Source organism: Giraffa tippelskirchi, chromosome X, assembly GCF_054371585.1.
Source record: "Giraffa tippelskirchi isolate mGirTip1 chromosome X, T2T-mGirTip1v1.2.pri, whole genome shotgun sequence".
NCBI lineage: Eukaryota > Metazoa > Chordata > Mammalia > Artiodactyla > Giraffidae > Giraffa > Giraffa tippelskirchi.
This window is the reverse complement of record NC_137289.1, coordinates 49,190,656-49,212,405: the sequence shown is the minus strand read 5'-3', so window position 1 is coordinate 49,212,405 and position 21,750 is coordinate 49,190,656. Positions and strand designations below refer to the sequence as shown.

General features: G+C 42.6%; 1 protein-coding gene across 2 annotated transcripts in view; it reads right to left on the bottom strand.

The window, feature by feature from the left end:
• Positions 1 to 1,559: 1,559 nt before the first annotated feature.
• Positions 1,560 to 21,750, bottom strand: part of GUCY2F (guanylate cyclase 2F, retinal) — a 105,597-nt gene continuing 85,406 nt past the window's right edge. Inside the window, exons 15-19 of one of the 2 annotated variants that reach the window (XM_081566807.1) lie at positions 18,130 to 18,228; positions 15,070 to 15,164; positions 7,512 to 7,600; positions 7,349 to 7,418; positions 1,560 to 4,134 (exon numbers count right to left, since the gene is read on the bottom strand). In XM_081566807.1, coding sequence (XP_081422933.1) covers positions 4,129 to 4,134; positions 7,349 to 7,418; positions 7,512 to 7,600; positions 15,070 to 15,164; positions 18,130 to 18,228 — 359 coding nt within the window. In that variant the 3' untranslated portion in view covers positions 1,560 to 4,128. Of the gene's footprint in view, positions 4,135 to 5,437; positions 7,419 to 7,511; positions 7,601 to 15,069; positions 15,165 to 18,129; positions 18,229 to 21,750 lie in introns of those variants that run through there. The other variant, XM_081566806.1, reaches the window with a different exon arrangement.

Below are 21,750 nucleotides of genomic sequence, written 5' to 3'. Positions count from 1 at the left end.
GAAAATGTCCCTAAGATGTCCTCCAAAGTCAGGCCTCTTCTCAGGTATTTCTGAGACTTTAATTCTATAAATAGAACTAAGACCATGTGCTATCAACTACAAATAAATCCATGAGGTTGGACAGAATTGGAGGTTTGTTTTCTATCCACTCAGACCAAATCAACTTAGGAACATGTATGGCTCTGGGTGAGATCCTATCTGTGTGATACAGGTGATTTAGTGACCAAGGAATCTAGTATTCTCTCTGTCTGGACTTTGATGTCAATATAGTCAACTAGCTCAAAAACACCCCAAACTGAAGTATTACTACCAAGCTTATGTCCATTTATAAAGTTAAAGGTCTTACCCTAGGAATTCTAAGAGGTGTTCCTAAGGGTCAGGGGTTGTCCCTGATAACTGAGATCTCTTTTTGACTTTGTAAGAATAGCCCCTCTTTTCCTAACTAGATGGTGAATTTAGGAAGATGGCTTCTCCTCTCTGGACCCTAATATACTCTTCCACATTTCAACAGGGTTGATGGTCTCCAAGGCCGTCCAGCTGTATAACTCTATGTGCACATTCATTTGTTTGGAATTAGGTCACCTTTGAAAAATCTTTAGTGGCATCTAATTTGCAGTGAGCCAAAGTTAGAATATAGATTAGTGGTCACCTCTGCTCTCAGTGCCTCTTTGAAAGAGATTCACTATTGCTTGGCCAGCAGCAAATCCAAACTGGAAAAGAGGTAAGATAGCAGGGTTTTTACAAACCACTCCAGAGAAACCCAAACAACTCACAAATAACTGATGTATGTTTTTAAAAGGTACCTTGTATCTATGTCTGTGGTCTACCTATCAATCATCTTGACCTGAGAAGATGACATGGACCAGAGAAAGGGTAAGAGAGAATCATATTGCAGATTCCATTATTTTAATGGGCTAGAAATAACCAGCCAGGTGGGAAATGTGCTTGATTAGGTCAACCAGCTTTGGCTATAGAGGAGGCTAAAATAAAAGGACCAATCCATTGTGGCCTTTTGTATAATTAATGCTTACTGAGTTTTCAAGTTACATTCAATTGCTTGATGTCACATAGATGCGACGACCCAGTGTACGAAGTATTAGCATTTGGCTGTTTGCCACCTCCCACTCTGTGCAAGTAGATTCCACTTGTATTAAGGACAAGAATGTGATGAGATGAGTAGCCTGGTAATAAAGTCATTTATACTAAGACAATGTAGGCAGAATGGGAGTCCTTGGAACAACACTTTTTGGTAGAGTAGCTTTGTGTAGTAAACCGAGTTATAGATGAGGTAGATAGCCATCTGCTATCTCCTCCTGCTTAGCTACACCAAGTGAAATAAGAAACAAGTGGATCACTGAAAGCTGCCTGCAATCTAAACAGATTTGCTTCTACTGTCAAAAATAAGAGTAACACTGCCAGCAATAAAAGTAAAATGGATTAATTTGAGAATCAGACTGACTTCAGGTATTCTTTGGATGGATGAATGTTATAATAACATGCAATAATCTATGAAGTTAGCCCAAACAGGGATGATAAAATAGAATAAAGGATCTGAAGGGATTTTGAACAATTTTAATTTCCTTTGTGCCTTTCTATGTTTTCTAAATTTTCTACAGTGAACACATATTGCTGTTGAGATCAGTAAGGAAAAAAAAAAACCTGAATGGATTTAAATAATCCCCATAGGATGACCATTTTGTTATGTTACATTTGTAGAGTACAGTAAAACCTCAAGTAAGCAGAGCCCAACTTGTAGTTCATCAGCATTTGGCTTTCTTTTTCAAATAATCCATCTTGAGAAAAGGCAAATCACAAGGAAACAAGCAGCTATAAGAGATGTGATAAAAACTAATTTAAATATCTATTTTAAAACCGTGTCTAAATTGTTTTCCAAGTTGTTTTGTACAAATGAATATAGGTTACTTAGAAAAACATAATTTTGAAAAAATCATTTTGGTCCCTCTTAACCACCAACTCAACCTCCTGTGTTATTAGCAACAGACGAATAGAGAAATAATTGGTTGTCTACAAGAATCAGGCTATACTCCACTAAATAAATCAAATGGTACCTGAAAGTAGAGTGTTTTTCTTCTCCATGAATAATTAAAAACACTAAGGCAAATTGAAGAAAGCTTAGTTTTGGTCAATGCAGAAGGCTTTAATGGAAAAGAATCCAAGAAAGGAGGGAGTGATTTTAGATAGAGGGTCATGATAGAATCAAGCAAAGGAAGATGTGATCATGACCAAGACAGGACTAGCAGGCTAGACAAGGTAGGCTTGGCTGGTATGCTGGACTAGAGAAATACCAAGGAGGGAACTAAAGGGTAGGTAGAATTAGATCCAGGGTTAGCAATCACACTCTTAATCTTATGGCTCACTAAACACTATGGCTGGTCAGTACTCACTTTACATGTTCAGCCCAGGGACTAGACAGTTCCTAGAGTTAAAGCACTAGACTATGTCTAGAAGAATCCCGATCCATAGTGCCTACAGGTGCAGGCTCATTGCCCCTCCCTTGCCCCCCCCAAATCTTTCCATATTCATAGAAGAGGGCAGTGCCACCTCCTCTAGAAGTCAAGTCATGTTTTGAGTTGATATCTTTCTTTGAAACTTCCCTCAGTCTTTGCTTCTTTCTAGAAGCCTTAAAAGTTCAGCTTTGGACTGATCTTTCTCACCGGTAGAGGATGATATTTCATGTCTCCTCCTCCTCTGCCATGTCTAGAAAAGGGGATTAGAAACTCAGTTCAAGGAGATTGAAAGGCAACTTGAGCCTTTTCTGCATCCTCTTGAAGAGCTTTAGCATAGTAAATAGACCACCCCGAGGCTGGGAGAAGTGAGCTTCTGTGAAGAGAGAAATAGTCCAAGGGTGCTTTGACTGAAGACTAAGGGAAAACTGCTGGGAAGAGCTTTTGACTCTAACCTCAGATTCAGGGTGAGTTGATAATGGAAAAATTAAATATTAGTGAGAAAGGTATCAAATTATACCTTAGGCATTTCTTTCTTTAAAAAGGCTTGTTCTAAAAGAATTAACTGCTTTACTAGCTGATATGTTTGGGTTCAGCTGTTTTAATAAAGAGATTATTTTTTATAATAAAAGAGAGGAAAAGCTTGCTTAACTATTTTAAACATGCCTGTGACTTAAGCCTTATTGCTTCAGTCCATGTGACTGTGGCAAGCCACTGCCAACAACCCCTTGAAAGTAGACTCTGAAAAACTAAATGCAGAAAGTAAAAACAAATGTTCAGAGGGATTTATTTTAAGGGCAGGGTGGGCTTGAAAGGCAGGGTGGGCAGGAAAAGGGAAGGAAAGTACCACACTTAAAGAGAATTTCTTGAGTCAGTCTATGACTTCTATATCTTTTACCCTGACAGAATCTCTTCCATCTTTCTGCTCTGTCAATGTTCAGAATGTGACCCTGAGACCCAGTGAGCTACTCACCTAGCAAGGACAATTCAATTATGTTACCTAAATTCTCCTTACTTAGACAAGAAAGGAGACCATGACAGTTTTGGAAAGATTTTGAGTAATAAGCAATCAGAAAACAAAGGAACTTCTTTTTAGCCTTCAGTTATCCAAACAACACAATTAACCAGACCCTTCTTCCCCCTCTTCCTGCCTATGCATTCCAGCCAACTGAGGTCACAGTGCACTGGGATTCAGATGTATGTTTGCTGGAAGATTTTTTTTTCCTGGCACTAATCTCATAGTATCTGAGTTATAAATTATGCTCATTAAATACTTTCTAGAGATTCAAACGAAATGAAAAAGAAAACAAAGTACCTCCTACTTTTTTCTGTGAAAATAGAGACCTTCTTATCTTAGTCCAAGTAGGGCCTGCTATTTTAGAATGACTAAACTTGGAGGTGGTTCTCTGCCCTTCCTTAGGGTTCACATTCATTGTAGTATACATTCAAATGACCTTTTGGGAATAGATGTATAGTGAGCAAAGTTATTAAGGTTATTTCCCAGGGGCCCCCTTTCAGTAGAATTAGGCTTGAGTAACCCTAGAGATGGTCATCCTCAGAGGTAACATCTTTCACTAATTTCTTGCCCAGGCAGATCAATTTGTTGAACTGGAGCCAGCTTTTCCATTGCCTCACCAAGAGAAGATTCCAATCACGGAGCCCTTCACTCCTGGGTGGGAGAAAGAGGAAACAGCAAGTATACCTTCCCCATCCTAGGCCTTTCATAAGATTTCTATATGAATGATCCAACCCTGCAATACCATGCTACTCCACCAGCAGCTTGCAATTGCTGAACTTGCCTGGATCATTGAACAAATAAACATCATTACATTTGTCAGGATTGCATAATTACAGTTGCATAATGTTGCTATTAACAAGGTTTTTTTTGTTTTTTTTTAACCAATTTTAACACAAAAGAGGAGGCATATTAATATATAGGTAATTCTTAATTAACTAATGAGATGTGTCCTAAACATTTATAAGTCAATGATTTGGAGTTTGGAATGCCTTGCTGCATGGAAGCTGTTACATATGTGGTGGTCAAGTTTCTAGGCCAGTCTACATGGGCTGATTTAACCCACATGAAGCAGAGTTGTATTAGCTCTCTGGCGGAGGTCCTAGGTCTTGAGAGCAGAAGGAAAAGCATGCTTTCTACCCATTCTTTGGGTCCAAGGAAAACCCAAAGCATAAGTTTTGAAGTAGGGGAATCTAAACAGACTTTCCCACCCTCATACTTGTTTTCACCCTTCTTCCATCTCCTAGGGATTCACTGCTTTTGTCTCGTCCCAAGGCCTCCACTGTGATCCTTCATTCTTCAAAACTGCCAACTTCTTCATTTCTCCTAGTCCACATGAAAATGAAAGTTCCCAGTCCTCCTGAGCATGTAGCTCAGTTCAACTTCATTATAATATTGGATGAATTGCCCCTTCCTCTCCAAAACGTATATCTATGGTATATCTGGGCTTCCCTGGTGGCTCAGACAGTAAAGAATCTGCCTGCAGTGCAGGAGACCTGGGTTTGATCCCTGGGTTGGGAAGATCCCCTGGAGGAGGGACTGGCCCCTACTCCAGTATTCTTGCCTGGAGAATCTCATGGACAGAGCAGCCTGACAAGCTGCAGTCCATGGAGTTGCAAAGAGTTGGACAAGAATGAGCAACACTTAACTAATGGTATATCTAAGAGGAGGCTTGTCAATCCCACATGAACCACAGTTGATGAAATTTAAGGGAAAGTAAACAGATAAAGTAATAACCTCGAGGAAGTTTTAGGAAATGGTAGATATTGGAGGACAAGAGGAAGGAGCTATAGTAGAGAGCAGGGCACAGACTGAATGGCAAGTCCTGTAGTCAGTTCACCGAAGTTATACCCCCTTTCTCAGCATCTTTCCTCCCACCTTGTCTGACACCACAGTGCTCTCTAAAGGTTTTCGAGTTTCTCCTCAATGACTCCCACGATCTTGCAGGTCTTTTATAAGTTGGGTCTATCTCACTAAGGGTCAACCTGAAAATTCACAAAAAGTTGGAAGCATTCTAGAATAGGTGGTGTTACTGGGTGACAGCAACATAGAACATTTAATGAGAGGTAAGTGAAATGTCTGGGAACTCTTGGATTTAGGTCAAGCCTTCTAAAATGTATTGGGGGTGCTCTTTTTGAGGATTTTTGTGATTTGCACAACCTGCTAAGCCCATTGTGGTCAACTAACATGCTGATTAAAGCCCAAGTGCTAATGAGTACATGCCTGTTCAGTCACTAAGTCGTGTCCGACTCTTTGTGACCCTGTGGACTGTAGCCCACCAGGCTCCTCTGTCCATGGGATTCTCCAGGCAAGAATACTGGAGTGGGTAGCCATGCCCTTCTCCAGGGGATCTTCCCAACCCAGGGATCAAGCTCGCATCTCCTGCATTGCAGGCAGATTCTTTACCGCTGAGCCACCAGGGAAGCCCATGCTAAATGAGGCCAGTGGTCAAACTCACTTTTGAGCCAATCTGTCCCATAGATTCACAGCCCCCCGCATCTTCCCTTCTAGCAAGCGGACCCAGATGAGTGAGTGTAAATGGCCTCAGTCACACCCAGCTGCAATGCTGGGAAAGTGCTACCCAGCACACAGCCAATGATGGTAAGCCTGCTGCAGTGTTTTCTGCTGCCAACTCCAACACATTCTTAGGAACGCATAGGTTCTTATACAGTACCTCCAATGCCCATGCCACCCTGCCAAAGGGAAAACCCTTCAAGAGCTTCCAAACCCTTTCCTGCTGCGAGAGAGAGTCAGAGAGACAGAGACCAGTTGCTTATCTGCTTGTACTGGTCAATAGAAAAGAACAGAGCCCAGGCCCAGGTAGCAGGGTGACAGAGGGTGGTGCAGGGGGCTGCAGGGCAGCCATGTGCTCAGTACAGAAGATTTCTGAAGCATAAATGTTATGACTCAGAGAGGGTACCTGTGATCATCACAGAAATGAGGATACCTTGGGTTTCTTAGGAGAAAAGCAGTTCTCAAAGGCAGACAAAGTCAACAGAGGCCACTGGGAATAGAGGAAGTATATGGCCTTTGGTCGTTGTGTAGCAGCCAGAACTGTGATTATTCTGGAACATGTTAAAAAGACAAGGAAACAAGAGTGTGTGGAGACTCCCTAACATTTAATTTAGAATCTTGTGATTTCCAAGGCTATGTGGAGGGAGCGATGGTCTGAGGGTCAGTGTCTCCATGAAAGAAGGGATAAGAAAGCAAGATAAGAGAAGAGACACTGACAGGAGCCCAATAAGGCACTGGATTCCTCCGAGAGAGATACAGGGGGGAGAATCCTTGATAATTGGTCTGTTGTTTTTGCTTGGGAATGATACCCTTCTTGTCAGGGAGGAGAGATGAGGGAAATTGTTCTGAATTCAAGCCAGGCAGTTAAGAAGTTGCCAGTCTTATTTTGGTTGGCAAGACCAACCTCAGAAGCAATTGGGCAGGGCTGCCAGAGGAAATGACATAAGCATCTTGCCGTGTGGCTTAGATGGAATAGTATCTCTAAAGGCCTGAGGTGGCTCACCATGTGGCCCAGGTGCTGGACAATGAGAGAGATGGGTGCACCTGCCTAAGAACTGGATAACAAGGCCAGCCTTGTTAACATTCAAACACATTATCAGCGCAGAAGGCAAGGATCTCTCTTAGGCTGGGGTAGCCAACCTCCCTCTGAGGCAGCTCACTCTGCAACAGGCCTCCTCACATGGTTTTTGCACAACTCAGTGGAGCTTGGAATTTCGCCAGCTCCTTCACACTCTGCCAACAGAGTGTAGGCTGACACTGGCACCCATGCCAAAGGGAGCCCCAGCTTTGAAAGTTTGGCCAGCTCCTGGGCTCTGTTTCCCTGCTGGCCATTATCTTATGGCTTGTTTCTCACCAGCTGCTTTTCTGCTTTTCTTCTTTGGAAGGCTGCAATCTCTACTGGTTGCAGGCCATGGCCCACTTGCCTGTGGGGCAGGAGCAACACAAAAATAGTTAGCGAAGATGATGTGGCAGAGAGGGGCATGGGAAGATGCTAATTAAGTGTGATCTCCACTTACCCATCTTTGCCCACTGGTGGGGGCACAGGAAGGGGCTTCATGAAGCCCTTTTTCCCAATCAGCCAGAAGGTCTCTTCTGTGCCTTTGCCCTTATTAGAGAAAAGATGGAAAATCTTAAAGGTACTATAGCCAATTTTTCTAAAGAAGTCTTTCTGGTCAATAGGAATGGAATGTCTACAAACATTCCATTTGGCTCAGAAACTGCCACTGCTTTCCCTTTGTCCCCACTCCCTGGCATCTTCCTTCCAATACAGCTTCTTTGTCATATATACCTAAGGCTCAGACAAGGAAATGGCAACCTGCTCCAGTGTTCTTGCCTGGAGAATCCCATGGACAGGGGGGCCTGGTGGGCTGCAGTCTATGGGGTTGCAAAGAGTTGGACACGACTAAGCAACTAACACACACACACACACAGACAAGCTCCATAAGCTGCCACCGCAGCTAGATGAAAAGCGAACAGCATTTCAAGTTGTCATCCAGATGTTTTGCCTACCCGCCGCCACACAGCTCCATCTTTGGGAATATGTGGCTGTTTCGCTTCACAGCTGCCGAAGAGCTGTATGTTCAATTGAAGATTTTGTCTGTCATTTTTGCCCTGATCTTTTGGCATTATGCAACCCGTTGTCTTTTGTACCCAGAGTACATATGTTCAGAGTCCACCTTCCCCCAACCCTCCACCATCCAATGGCTCTCACAAAACCCAAAAAGGGAATAAAAATGGAAAGCACACCATGCAACTTGGTTCTTAAGCCCAGGACATTGTGGCTGCTTTGAGAAGTCGGCATTTCTGCAGTGTTTCTTTTCTTCCTGCCAAGGGAGTCTTACAGGTAGAGAGAGACCCCAGGGACGCCTCCACCTACAGCCCCATTAGTCGATTGTCAAGAACCACAAGTCAGAGAAGAGAAAGGGAATGCAAACTCAAGTTCATTGCCCCAGAGCCTGAGTGATGACTTCAGAAGAGCCACATTTTCTGCTCCTGTCCGCCCTCCACTCTTCTTCAATCAGTCCTCCTCAACAACATGGTTCTCGCTCCTCCTTTCAATTCTGTTTTGTCTGTCTTCCCGTTTCCCCAAATCCATAAGGGGAAAATGTGTTTACTAAGACTGAGGAGAGTAACGGGATGTGTTTCCAACTCATTAATCTGAAATACGGTCTCACTCTCAGCAGACCTAATTTGGAACAGTTCTAAATTGCTTAACTTAGAAATTCCAATTAGGTTTGCCCCTTTAAATATCAAATCCATTATTCTCTATTTTATATCACATGTATTCATCCCTTAACAATCATAACAACAACCATAATAATTATTAGCATATTTAATTGCAGAATCACAAAACTTTTCACAAATATTTGGTTCAAGACTCTGAGTGAGTCCTCTATGAGGAAGAGAACACCACAACAGCCCAACCTCCCTGAACAGACAGCCAACCCAACCTAAGCTCACATAATTGAACTATTTGGGACCAGAAGAAGTAAGCAACTTGAAAATATGCTCATATCTCTCATTCTTAAATTTATTCCACCCTTGTTGTGCCTGGGCTGAAAATACAGAGATGGATCTGTCCTCAAGGAGCTTACAGTGTAGTTAAATAAAAACAACTATCAGGTCATGTCTTGGGCCCTAAACAGAAGCCCACCTCTTCTGCCTCTTAAGCAGTTTCTTTTCCTCACAGAATCTAACTCAGTATCTCATATAGAATAGGTGCTCAATAAACAGACACTATTCCATTCCCTGGCACTCTAATTCCTTGAGTATTTGGAATACTCACAGTGTCATTGGACCTCACTTTGGTAAAACATACTCTCAAAACTTGACCCCAAGCCCCAGCCGTAGTTGACTGCTTTTCTTGAGCTCTAGAAGCTATCAGGACAGCATGTCAATACCTAAGGGAACTTTTGCAGATGCCAGGACTGTCCAGATATTTGGGTGAGTCCTGGGACATGATGGGATGCCAAAACTAATGGTTGCAAAATAGGATGGGAGTGTTATGGACTCAGGCAAGCTTCCAAATCAAAGAATATGCTGGGGAGCTCCAGGAGTGCTCTGAGGTTTTGGAGCCCATCCAGTAGAATTCTTAGAATCCTAGCTCTCTGTTTACCCACCCTACTCCAAAATTCTGCTGAAAGGAGAGAGAGAGAGAGTGGGGAAACAAGTAAGAAACAACTAAAGCCTAAAGCGAACTCTCTGACTCAGCATCAATCCCTAGGCAGTCCCAGAGACCTCCCAAATAATAGCACCTTCCTTTGGCCTGACACTTTTAAGATACTTTGGCATCTCCTGTTTTATCCAATCCTCATAAAAACTCTGGAAAACAGGTTTATTATTAATTTCATCCTGCAAATGGGGCCCTTGTTTATGATTATAAAATGAGTTGGCATAGGTGGGACTTTGATCCCAATTCTGCTAGACTATAAACTTTATTTATTTTTTACTATGTCTTTCTATATTTTATTGAGGTGGAATTGACATATAACATAGTGAAGGATAAGGAAGCCGAGTATGCTGCAGTCCATGGGGTCGCAAAGAGTGACTGAGAGACTGAACAACAAACATACGATTATGTTAGTTTCAGGATCACAATAAGTCTAGTTAACATGTAGACTTCAAAGTTTAAATGTTCTTCCCTCTCCACTGTATAGCTTTTCCCACACACTGGAGTCAAGGGGCAGGTCTAGCGACCAAAAAGCAACTGTTGGTAATTTTAAAGCTTGTGATTAATGAGCTTCCTGATAATCACAGGTCAGAAGAGGCCTCTATGTTGAGAAATGGAAGCACAGGGAAGATGAAGTTACTTGTCCAATGTCACACACTGAGTCATTGATGGGACAAGAATTACAGACCAGACCTGCTGACTTTCATGACTGTCAATACAACTTCATTACTTCTTAGCTCAATTGCTGGTGTGTAAATGTCCACCTCTGGCAAAGACAACAGAAACCACCTGAGAACAACCATTTGGGAAAATCGTTTTAGAATGTAAATCTATCTGAGAGGCCCTGGCAAAAGCATATGATAAGCCTGGACATATACAAAGTCTCAGCAAGGAGCTTCAAACTTGTCAGGAAAATGATAAGTGAAGCAGGACTCATTCATGTAAGAGAAGAGGTAATAAGATGACTTATCACCAGGCTACTTGGAGAAAAATACTGCAAAAAACAGAAATAGCCAGTTAAGCACTGATGATTTTTGTGCCAGTGTGGTAGCTCAGCTGATAAAGAATCCGCCTGCCATGCAGGAGACCCTGGTTCGATTCCTGGGTCAGAAATATCCCCTGGAGAAGTGATAGGCTACCCACTCCAGTATTCCTGGGCTTCCCTGGTGGCTCAGACAGTGAAGAATCTGCCTGCAATGCGGGAGACCTGGGTTCGATCCCTGAGTCGGGAAGATCCCCTGGAGGAGGGAATGGCAACCCACTCCAATATTCTTACCCGGAGAATCCCCATGGACAGAGGATCCTGGTAGGCTTTAGTTCATGGGGTCGCAAAGAGTCAGACACGACTGAGCGACTAAGCACAGCACAGTACAAGAGGGGGTTGGAGTGGACAGTGGGACAACTTCCTAGAGAGCGCCAGCTTCTCACCTCTCAATGTGTCCTCTTCTAAGCTTCCTTATTTTGGTGTCTCTCTTTGTACCCTTCACCCACCCAATTACTCAACTGCTCTGCGTTTTCTTCTCTTAGCCAATCCAACCAACATCTTTGATTCCACTAAGAGAAACAACTTAAAGCGTCATCACTCCAATGGAGAGGGGACGGGGTTGGGGGGGAAAGTGTTGTTGATAACGGATCCAAGCCTTGAGCTAAAGAGAAGAGGCTCTGATGGAGAAATTTTAAGCATCAGCCAGCTTTAAGGAGAGGATGTTTTTGGCCATCAACTTTGAAATCAAACCTGGCTCCCCCATCAAATGTGGTCCTTCTGACCCATGTACTAGAGCAATTCGTGCTTTCCACTGACACAGAGTGGATGAGAGGTGGAAATGTTGAAACAGTTTCTGAAGTGGGCTGGAATATTTTGCATATCCTCAAGGGACAAGGAATCCTCTGTCCCCTAGTCCCTACTAGGTTATAGTCAATACCTTTCCCTGGTGGGGAGGTGGAGGCTCAGAGACAGAAAAGATCTCCCTTCTTCTTCCTTCCTTTCTTTGGGTCTTACTTCCCATCCTTATCTTTCTTCTCACTGGCCCTCACTTTCCCCTGGGGCACCCTCACTTCTTCTCTCTCAGTATCTCCCTCTCAATCTCTCTTCCTCAGGAAGCCCCTGATAACCCAATAACCAAGGCCTGATGTGGCTGGCCTTAGGGGGCAGCCTCTTGCTGCCTCTTCCTCCAGATTCCCTGGGGTAGGAGAAACTATGAAGTTGCAAAGGCCCTTTTGAAGTAGTCCTGCTTTTGTCTATGAACCACGCAAAGGTGTGATTACTCCTATCCAGTATGGGAGGAGGCAATAAATATCAGTGGGGGGGGGTGAAGGCATATTTTTCCTTTTCAGTTGCATAAAGTGGCACCTCTTCAGTCCCTAGTTCTCTCTTAAATGAGGGAATTTGTGTCTAGTAACATAGGGAGGCAAGTGCTTCAGGAAACCAAGCCACCTTTGTTCTCCTCTGCTGAGAAATGACCAAATATATAGAGGGATCAAAAAGCCTTGGGTGACTTGATTTATTGCCCATGTAATATCGCCACCCCATCATATCTTTGTGTTCTCTGCAGAGGTGGGAAAGAAACCTCTGTCCCCTAATAAGTGATCCATTCCCCCTGCTAGAAGACATTAAGGATCTATTGGAAGGGACAATCTAGGATTAGCCATAGAAGGAATTAACTGATCAACTATAATCAGGCCTTTCAATCTTTGACTTCTGAAATTCCTTTATATGTAAATTGCAATCATTTGGGGAAGGCATACCAGTGATAGAAACAAATTATGCATCACTTGGTGCCCAGATTTTGCTTTGCAGAAATTTGGGCTTCCTTGATGGCTCAGATGTGAACTTCCAGATGTTCAAGCTGGTTTTAGAAAAGGCAGAGGAACCAGAGATCAAATTGCCAATACCCGCTGGATCATCAAAAAAAGCAAGAGAGTTCCAGAAAAACATCTATTTCTGCTTTATATGACTATGCGAAAGCCTTTGACTGTGTGGATCACAATAAACTGTGGAAAATTCTGAAAGAGATGGGAATACCAGACCATCTGACCTGTCTCTTGAGAAACCTGTATGCAGGTCAGGAAGCAACAGTTAGAACTGGACATGGAACAACAGACTGGTTCCAAACAGGGAAAGGAGTACGTCAAGGCTGTATATTGTCACCCTGCTTATTTAACTTATATGCAGAGTACATCATGAGAAACGCTGGGCTGGAAGAAACACAAGCTGGAATCAAGATTGCCGGGAGAAATATCAATAACCTCAGATATGCGGATGACACCACCCTTATGGCAGAAAGTGAAGAAGAACTAAAGAGCCTCTTGATGAAAGTGAAAGAGGAGAGTGAAAAAGTTGGCTTAAAGCTCAACGTTCAGAAAACTAAGATCATGGCATCTGGTCCCATCACTTCATGGGAAATAGATGGGGCAACAGTGGAAACAGTGGCAGACTTTATTTTTGGGCGCTCCAAAATCACTGCTGATGGTGATTGCAGCCATGAAATTAAAAGACGCTTACTCCTTGGAAGGAAGGTTATGACCAACCTAGATAGCATATTTAAAAGCAGAGACATTACTTTGCCAACAAAAGTCCGTCTAGTCAAGGCTATGGTTTTTCCAGTGGTCATGTATGGATGTGAGAGTTGGACTGTGAAGAAAGCTGAGTGCCAAAGAATTGATGCTTTTGAACTGTGGTGTTGGAGAAGACTCTTGAGAGTCCCTTGGACTGCAAGGAGATCCAATCAATCCATCCTAAAGGAGATCAGTCATGGGTGTTCCTTGGAAGGACTGATGTTGAAGCTGAAACTCCAAAACTTTGGCCACCTCATGTGAAGAGTTGACTCATTGGAAAAGCCCCTGATGCTGGGTAGGATTGGGGGCAGGAGGAGAAGGGGACGAACAAGGATGAGATGGTTGGATGGCATCACTGACTTGATGGACATGGGTTTGGGTAAACTCCGGGAGTTTGTGATGGACAGGGGGGCCTGACGTGCTGCAATTCATGGGGTAGCAAAGAGTCAGACACGACTGAGCGACTGAACTGAACTGATGGCTCAGACAGTAAAGAATCCACCTGCAATGAGGGAGACCCAAGTTCGATCCCTGGGTTGAGAAGATCACCTGGAGGAAGGAATGGCAACCCACTCCAGTATTCTTACCTGGAGAAACCCCATGGACAGAGAAGCCTGGTGTGCTATAGTCCATGGAGTCACAAAGAGTCAGACATGACTGAGCAACTAAACAGAGAGAATAATCACTGAGAAAAGAATTTTCATTTACAATGGTATCATAGAAAGACTACTAGGGCTTCCCTGGTGGCTCAGTGGAAAAGAATTTGCCTGCCAATGGAGGAGACATGGGTTCAATCTCTGGTCTGGGAAGATCCCACATGCAGAAGTGCAACTAAGTCCATGTACCACAACTATTGAGCCTGTGTTCTAGAGCTGGGGAGCCTCAACTACCGAGCCCACACGCCCTAGATCCCATGCTACAAAAGAGAAGTCACCAAAATGAAAAGCCCATATGCTGCAACGAAGAGTAGCCCCAACTCGCCACAACTAGAGAAAGTGACAAAGACCTAGCACAGACAAAAATAAATAAATAAAAATTATTTTAAAAGAGAAAGATTAATGAGGGAGAAGTCAGGCTTCCTGGGTTATGGCTTGACTCTGCTATCAATTGACTGTGTGACCCTGATCAAATTACTTCACCATTTTGGGCCTTGGCTTTTCATCTGAAATTCGAAGGAGTTAAATGATCAAATCTCTAGAGTCTCTCACAGTTGGGAACACCAGGGGCCCTAGGGCCATCCAGAAGAAGATGAAAAGAATCCAGTGGAAATTGTGAAAAGAAAAAGAGATATTAGTCTAATCCTGAATCCTAGATCAAGTGATAGTCCTCACAAAGAAAAGGTGCTATGTTTGTCTTTCATCAGAACTGACTTCATTCTTCCTGGTCCTTGGGAAATATGTAAAGCTTCTCTGTACACAGGGGATCGATGTTGTGGATGAAAAATGCGAAAGGAGGGCCACCAAGCCAGTGGACAGAAAATCCAAACTCCCCAGTAGTGTAGTTTATTGAACAATACCTGGCACTGCCAGATATTAAATGAGATGGAAGTTAGACAATGTAAATAATAATGCAAAATTCTGGGCAATTTTTTAAGAGAGAAAAATGCAACTCACAGTCTGAAAAATGCAGAGGGACTTTTAACGATCCTTCTCACTGCAGCCATATTTTAAAAAAATGAAAACTGAGGCAAAGAGAATGATCTTTGGGGAACCACACATGGAATTGAGAATTCTGCCCGAATTACAGCTCTGAGTCTCAGACACCCAGGTAAACTCTTTCAGCAGACCATGACCTCTCCAGAAGCAGGTGTGTCCAAGTGGTTTGACTCAAAAATCAAAAGGACATTATACCTTGAGCTCTGTTCTTCCTCGAAGCTCCACTTCGTAGCCTTCACCCAGGGTTCGAAGAATTGTCACTGTGCTATGACTGATGTGAATGCGATAAGCTGTAAAAGCACGAGAGGCATGACTTTGGGTCCTTTCAGGTAAAATCAGTGACAGAATATTAATGTCATAAATGCTCCCACTTCTAAATTGACGAGACCCTAAGCAAATTCCCTGAAAGAGAGGGTACGCTTTAGTTAGGGTTTCACAGGAGGAGGTAAGGGGAAGTGATGGTCTTCCTCACCAGGCCCAAATAAAGCATTAGCTGTAGCACCTATCAGCCTCCTAGACACTATCTCAGATGAAAGGCTATGCAATAGAAATGGTTGAGATGAAGAAAACAGCAACCACTACTTGCCCTCAGCTGAAATGTGACCTCCTCTGAGGGAAGTTACAGTCTCACAGGCTGCTGCTGGGGCTGAACCCTCAAGGTTGGCATATCCTACTTAAGAGACAAAAGGGTATCTTTTCCATAAACATCCATCCAACTATCTTTCAACATTGCTGTACTTAAAATGAGACATCAACGAGAAATGTCCCAAGACCTCTGCCATCATTGTGTGGTGACTACATCTATAGCTGTCTTTTTGGCAGATGCCTCTAGCTGCGTACACACATGAATGAATGATTTTCCAACTAATAATACCAACTTAGGATAAGAGACTGGGGAACTATGACTAAAATGTCTATTCAGAAATTAAGTGTAATTCTTTGGTGAAGAGCAATCATTTAACTGAGGTAGGATCCTTAACTGTCCTGAAAACTGTCTTCCTGTGAAGTAAGATCTTGTTCAGGTTGAGTGATCAATAAAAGTCCAAGACAGTCCCACACACACTTGAGAAAGTATTGATGATGGCCAAAAAGTTCATTTGGGTTTTCCCATAAGATCTAGTGGAAAACTTATTGGCTAACCTAATAATTCTTTTTCTTTCATTTATTATTTTTTGTTGGAGTATAATTGCTTTACAATGTTCCCAATAATTCTTTTGGAATCTGAGTACAATCCGAGTAGCATGGCATGAGTGAAAAGAACCGCAAGAAATTTCTGCTGTCTTCTACAATGACTTGCCTTCTCTTAACAGCTCAGTATTGTCATTTGTGTCTTCCTCACTACTTCATGGTCATCCCCAAACCTACACTCCAAATGGTTCTCAAAATTCACCTAGTGTGTCCCTAGCTAGCCCTATGTGTGACTTTCCACTAGCATCTGGTCATGAGGGAATATCTCAAAAGAATAATCCTACTGATGGGGAACACACAGTTCAACACAGAGAGATAACTGATTCCGACCACCATCCAGTTGTGTGGCAAGGAAGATCACTCCAAGGCTGGGCCACTAGTCACTTTCATTTTAGAATCAGTAGATCCAACTAAGCATAAAAGAGGTGTTGATGAAACTAATTTTATAAAAATAGACCTATGATGCGTCCTAATCTCATATCCAACATGAACTTAGAAGCTACCTCTGTACAGGTCTTCAGTCAGGTGTAGCACTTAATGTCATGTTTCAGTCACAGTCATTAGCTTCCAGAAAAGCACTCTAACCAGTTTTTGTAGTACAGAGATAACACATGTATACTTCTCTATATCCCTCACAATGCCTTCCTTACAGAGTCAGTGCTTCACATACATCTGCTGTGCATGATTCACTCCATTTTCTACTTCCTATCTGATCACTGGACAAGGTGCTTTCTGAATCTGAAAATCCACTTTCCACTCTCAGCTCTGTATTTCCAACATGAAATGTGTGGAGTTTCCCTGGTGCAGACCAGAATATGACTTCACTGTTCTACACGCTTACATCAGTCCAGAGTACTGTGCCAGTTTCACTTCCTCCTGGGTTGCACTTCCAGAGCAAAGTTATATGCATGCAGCAGTTCCTGGACGACTACTCCATGGCCTCTGCCATGTCTGCGGCATTTGAAGACTTTGCCAGATGTCAGAAAATTTATTCTGACAACAGCTTCTAAGTTCCGTGCTGCCTCCTTTATCATGGCTGCACGGGCTAGATTGACTAAGACTGGACCTATTGTACAAGCCTGTTTCCGCACATGAGTGATGAGACTTGGGGTCAGACAGGGCACCACCCACTGTGATATAGGCCACCATATCATCAGGGACTAGGTTGTATACACTGCTGAAGTTTGAGAAGAGCTTGTCTTGCTTAGCAGCTGCCAGAGCCAGGGCTGCTAAGGGCTTAAGTGATTTTTTTCTAATGTGTAATCCATGAAAACTGTATATAAAATCTATTGCTGTCTCTGTTTTTTTATACTAGCTTGAACAAATCACTTTGCCTAACTATGATATAGGTAAAGCACATTGTGATTCTGACATTGCCTTAGGAGTGATAGGAAACAAACAAGAAAGTGTTGCCAGCCACAGACAAATGGCATAATGGTTTGTATAGTTTTCTTTTCAAAGCAGTGGGGGAGAAATGGCATCCTTGATACCATACCTGGTTTGATAGAAGCTAAGAGTTTTATATACAGGCGAGTTGAAATTATTTCAGAATTCCAAGCTCCTTAAATTGAAGCATTATTGCTAGCTAAATTTGAGGGTGCTTTGGTGAAGTCAGAACTCCTGGGGTCCTAACTAGTTCAAAAGAGGACTAAAGCAGGAAACATCAGCTGGTTGGGAGGTAGTTGACTCTGGGTGTGTCTCTATAAACTAGTTGAAAAACTAAAAATGTCAGTGCCTTTCCTATTTCTTTTTTCAATATGATGCCCACAAACCCACCAGGATGGCCAACTTTTTCCTCTACCCAAGGGATTTTTTTGTTGTTGTTTTGGCTACAGCTTCATTTCTAAAACAAGAAAGGTACGTGTTCAGTCCAACATCACCCCCTACTGGTTTGCCATTAGAGACAAAATCCTGTGTGTTACATCCCCTTAAGATTCTCAAATTACCTTTTAATAATTCTTTGAAACATTCAAACATCTCTCTGCTCTCTTTCCCCTCCCTTGAGGAAGAATCACTTTCCCAGCAGCAGAAGATTACCATCCCATTCATCCTTCTAGAGGTACTCACGTAACCCTGTTGATTCCATCCGAGAAGCTGTGTTCACAGTGTCTCCAAACAAGCAGTATCTGGGCATGGTGAGGCCCACCACTCCAGCAACAACTGGCCCTATAGGGGATCACAGGTAATCAGGATTATAGTCAACAGGTATGAATCTAATACTAATAGAGGGACACTGCCAAGGGAAGGAATGTAGCTGCATGAAAGAATAAAGTTGCCACTAAATAGCTCTGGGACTCTGAAGGAAGTCTTATGGTGAGTAATGAACTCTTTGCCCTAAAAGAAAACAAATTTATGACAGTGCAGAAATGATTACCCTTCTGATTGATACCTTTGTTCCAAGTAACAGTTACACCCAAGATGCTTATATCTGTCAATACGGACAACCAAGCATTAAACCCAATCAGGAAAGCCTGGGCAGGGATTCAGGATCCAAGCATGTTTGTTTCAAGGGGAAAATGTGAGTCTTTCTTGTGCCTTAGGGTTGGAAGGAGGTATCCATGGGGCTATCTGTCTCCCAAATTGTGTCTATAAAGAGAATTATTGCTAAGACAGTTGGAAAATCTGAAAAGAAATATAGTTGACATTCAATCATTTGTGTCAGGGGCATGGAAGGGTAGTATATAAAGATAATCTGAGAATACTTTCTATTTGCCCTTAGAATGGTTTTTGCTTTTACATTTTAATACAACCATGTTAAGTGTTCAGAGAATTAACATTACTTGAAAGAAATTTCAGCAACCATACTGAAAATCTAGTTCAAAAAGATCTAGAAATGTCTCCAACTTCACCTTTCTGGTCTCTGTTCTAAGTGAAAATTGTTCAGCATTATCTTTTTGCTGTTTCCTGAGTTATAAAAGGGCTTCCCTGGTTGCTAAGATGGTGAAGAATCTGCCTGCAATGCGAGAGACCTGGGTTTGATCTCTGGGTTGGGAAGATCCCCTGGAGAAGGGCATGGCAACCCACTCCAGTATTCTTGTCTGGAGAATCCCCATGGACAGAGGAGCCTGGCAGGCTACAGTCCATGGGGTTGCATAGAGTCGGACACGACTGAGCGACTAAGCATGCACACACAAAATAATGATTTTTGCTCTAAAAAATTCCTTCTGAACATGCATTTGTAAGAATAAAAGTTAAAAAGAAAACTACAAAAGTTATGTTTCCCATTATAATTCATGTCTCACCCATTAAGAAGCATTCACTGAGCACTGAACTAGGCACCAAGGGGAATAAAAAAGAAATGTATCATATAGCGTCAGTTCTGTAGGTATTTAGAGCTTAATTGAAGAGAGGAGACTACCAAACCAGAAGCAATTAAGCAACAATCCAAGACAATGTATGGTTGAGGCAAGATAAATGGTACAGGCAGAAGTGCTCTAATAGTTTAGAAAATGGGAGAGGGGTGGCTTATTAAGGCGTGGTTCAGTCCAAAAAGATCCAATGGAGAAGGTAGGATTTGATTTACATCTTGATGAGTGAGTTGGATTTGAGTAGGAGAAAAGGGACAAAAATCAAAGGTTTGTGGTTGGGATCGAGTTTGGAATTTTGGGAAGCTCTTATAGAAAGCAGTCTGCTTAGTTCAGATGCCTGGGGAGAAACTAGAGATGAGATTGGCTATTGGGTTTTACAGAATGGTGGACTTTTAACCACTGGAGAATTTTGAGCAGGGAATTATGTGATGAAAATTCTTTTTCTTTTTTTTCTCACATCAGTGTATAGAATGCACTGAAAGGGGAGAAACTAAAACCAGGGAAAACAGTTAAGTGACTCTTACAGTAACTCAAGCACTAAGTTGTAAGTACTGGAAAGGAGGTGATGATAGAGGGCAAAAAGGAATGATAAAACAGAGACATTAGGGGAGGAGAACCAACAGACATGTTGACTGTCTGATTGACAACCATGAGAAAATTAGTGTGTGGGCCTGTGAACTTATGCTGGTTTGTGGGAAAAGATGACTTGAAGTTTTAGAAATGCAGGATTTGAAGTAATGGTGCATCATCCAAGAAGAGTTGTGCCGAGGAGAGTTGTTGATGCGAAACTGAAGCACCAATGAGAGATGAAGGCTCCATTAAAAGAAAAGTAATGAAAATCACCTATGTGCTAAGCATTCGGGATATAAACATGAATAAGATCTGGTCCCTGCCATCAAGGAGCTTATAGTCTAATGGATGGACAGGCAAGCAAAGATAGATTATGATGATAACTATGAGAAGGATGGATAGAAAGAAGCGAGAGTGGAAGCAAGAAGATGCTATTGCAGTGATCCAGGCAAGAGATGCTGGTGGCCTAGACTTGAGTAGTAAGAGTCAAGAAGAGACAAGACAGAATCAAGAAATATTGAAAAGGTAAAATGTAAATATTGAAAAGGTAAGACTTAATAATTGGTTGAATGGTGAAGATCAGGGTGAGGGCAGAGTCAAGGAGGATGACTCTCAAGACTAACTGAAATAACAAAGTGAATGGTAGTGACACCAACTGAAATAGAAAATAAATACAGGAAGAGGAGATCATTTATATGGGTAGAAAGTCACTCTGTTTGGGATGTGTTGGTCTGATGTCCGTGTGGAACATTCAAGTGGAAATGTCAGCAGTAAGTCTGATATACAGGGCTGAAGCTTAAGGGAGAAGACACGTGTTGAAGTTGTAGAGTTGGAAGTCATCAGCACACAAGTGGTAGTTAAACCACAGACATGGATGAGATCACCCAGAAGAGCATAGCAGGGGAGAGAAACAGTGGATGAAGGACAGAACCCTGGGGCATATCAATATAGATAAAGACAGAAGGCTTTCCAGGCGGCAGAGTGGTAAAGAAACCGCCTGCCAATGCAGAAGGTCCAAAGGATGCAGGTTCGATCCCTGGATGCGGAAGATCCCCTGGAGAAGGAAATGGCAACCCAGTCCAGTATTCGTGCCTGGAATATTCCATGGACCGAGGAGCCTGGCGGGCTACAGTCCCTGGGGTCACAAAGAGTCAGACACAACTGAGCATGCACACAGACAAAGACAGATGAGATTATCAGACAACGGTAGAAAATGAAAGCCAGTTTGGAGTGAGTTGAGAAATGAATTCGAGGTCAGGACATACAGAGAGCAAAGAGATCACAGCTCAGAGCTTTGCGGAAAATGTGGGAGTAGTTAGAGAGCAGGGATTGCTAAAGGGAGCCAGTAAATGAAATGGACAAGAAGCATTCAGAGAGTGAGGAGCAGGTCATAAAAGCCAATTGAGGGGGAATTGTCAAGAATACCAAATGCTGCAGAGATAGGGGCAGACTAGGACTGGGAAAAGTGGTGAGGGCTGAAGCCAGATGGCAAAGGGGCTAAAGAGGGAGTGGATAGTGAAGAAATGGCGTGATAAATGTCAGTCATTCTAAAAAATTTGGTAAGAAAGGGATGAAAATGATGGGAGAAGAAAAGGGGCCTAGAAGAGCAAAGATAAACTTGAGGTGAGTAGAAGCTAGTAGATGAGAGACCTGAGAAGATACCTGGGAATGTATGAAGACTGATGGAAAGGGTACAATGAAGGGGCATCCTGAAGATGTTCACACAAGTGAGGAGGGAGGTGGGAGAAAAAATACTCCGGGAGTTGAGACTTCAACGAATTAAAGGAATGATCCTTTAAATACTACATAT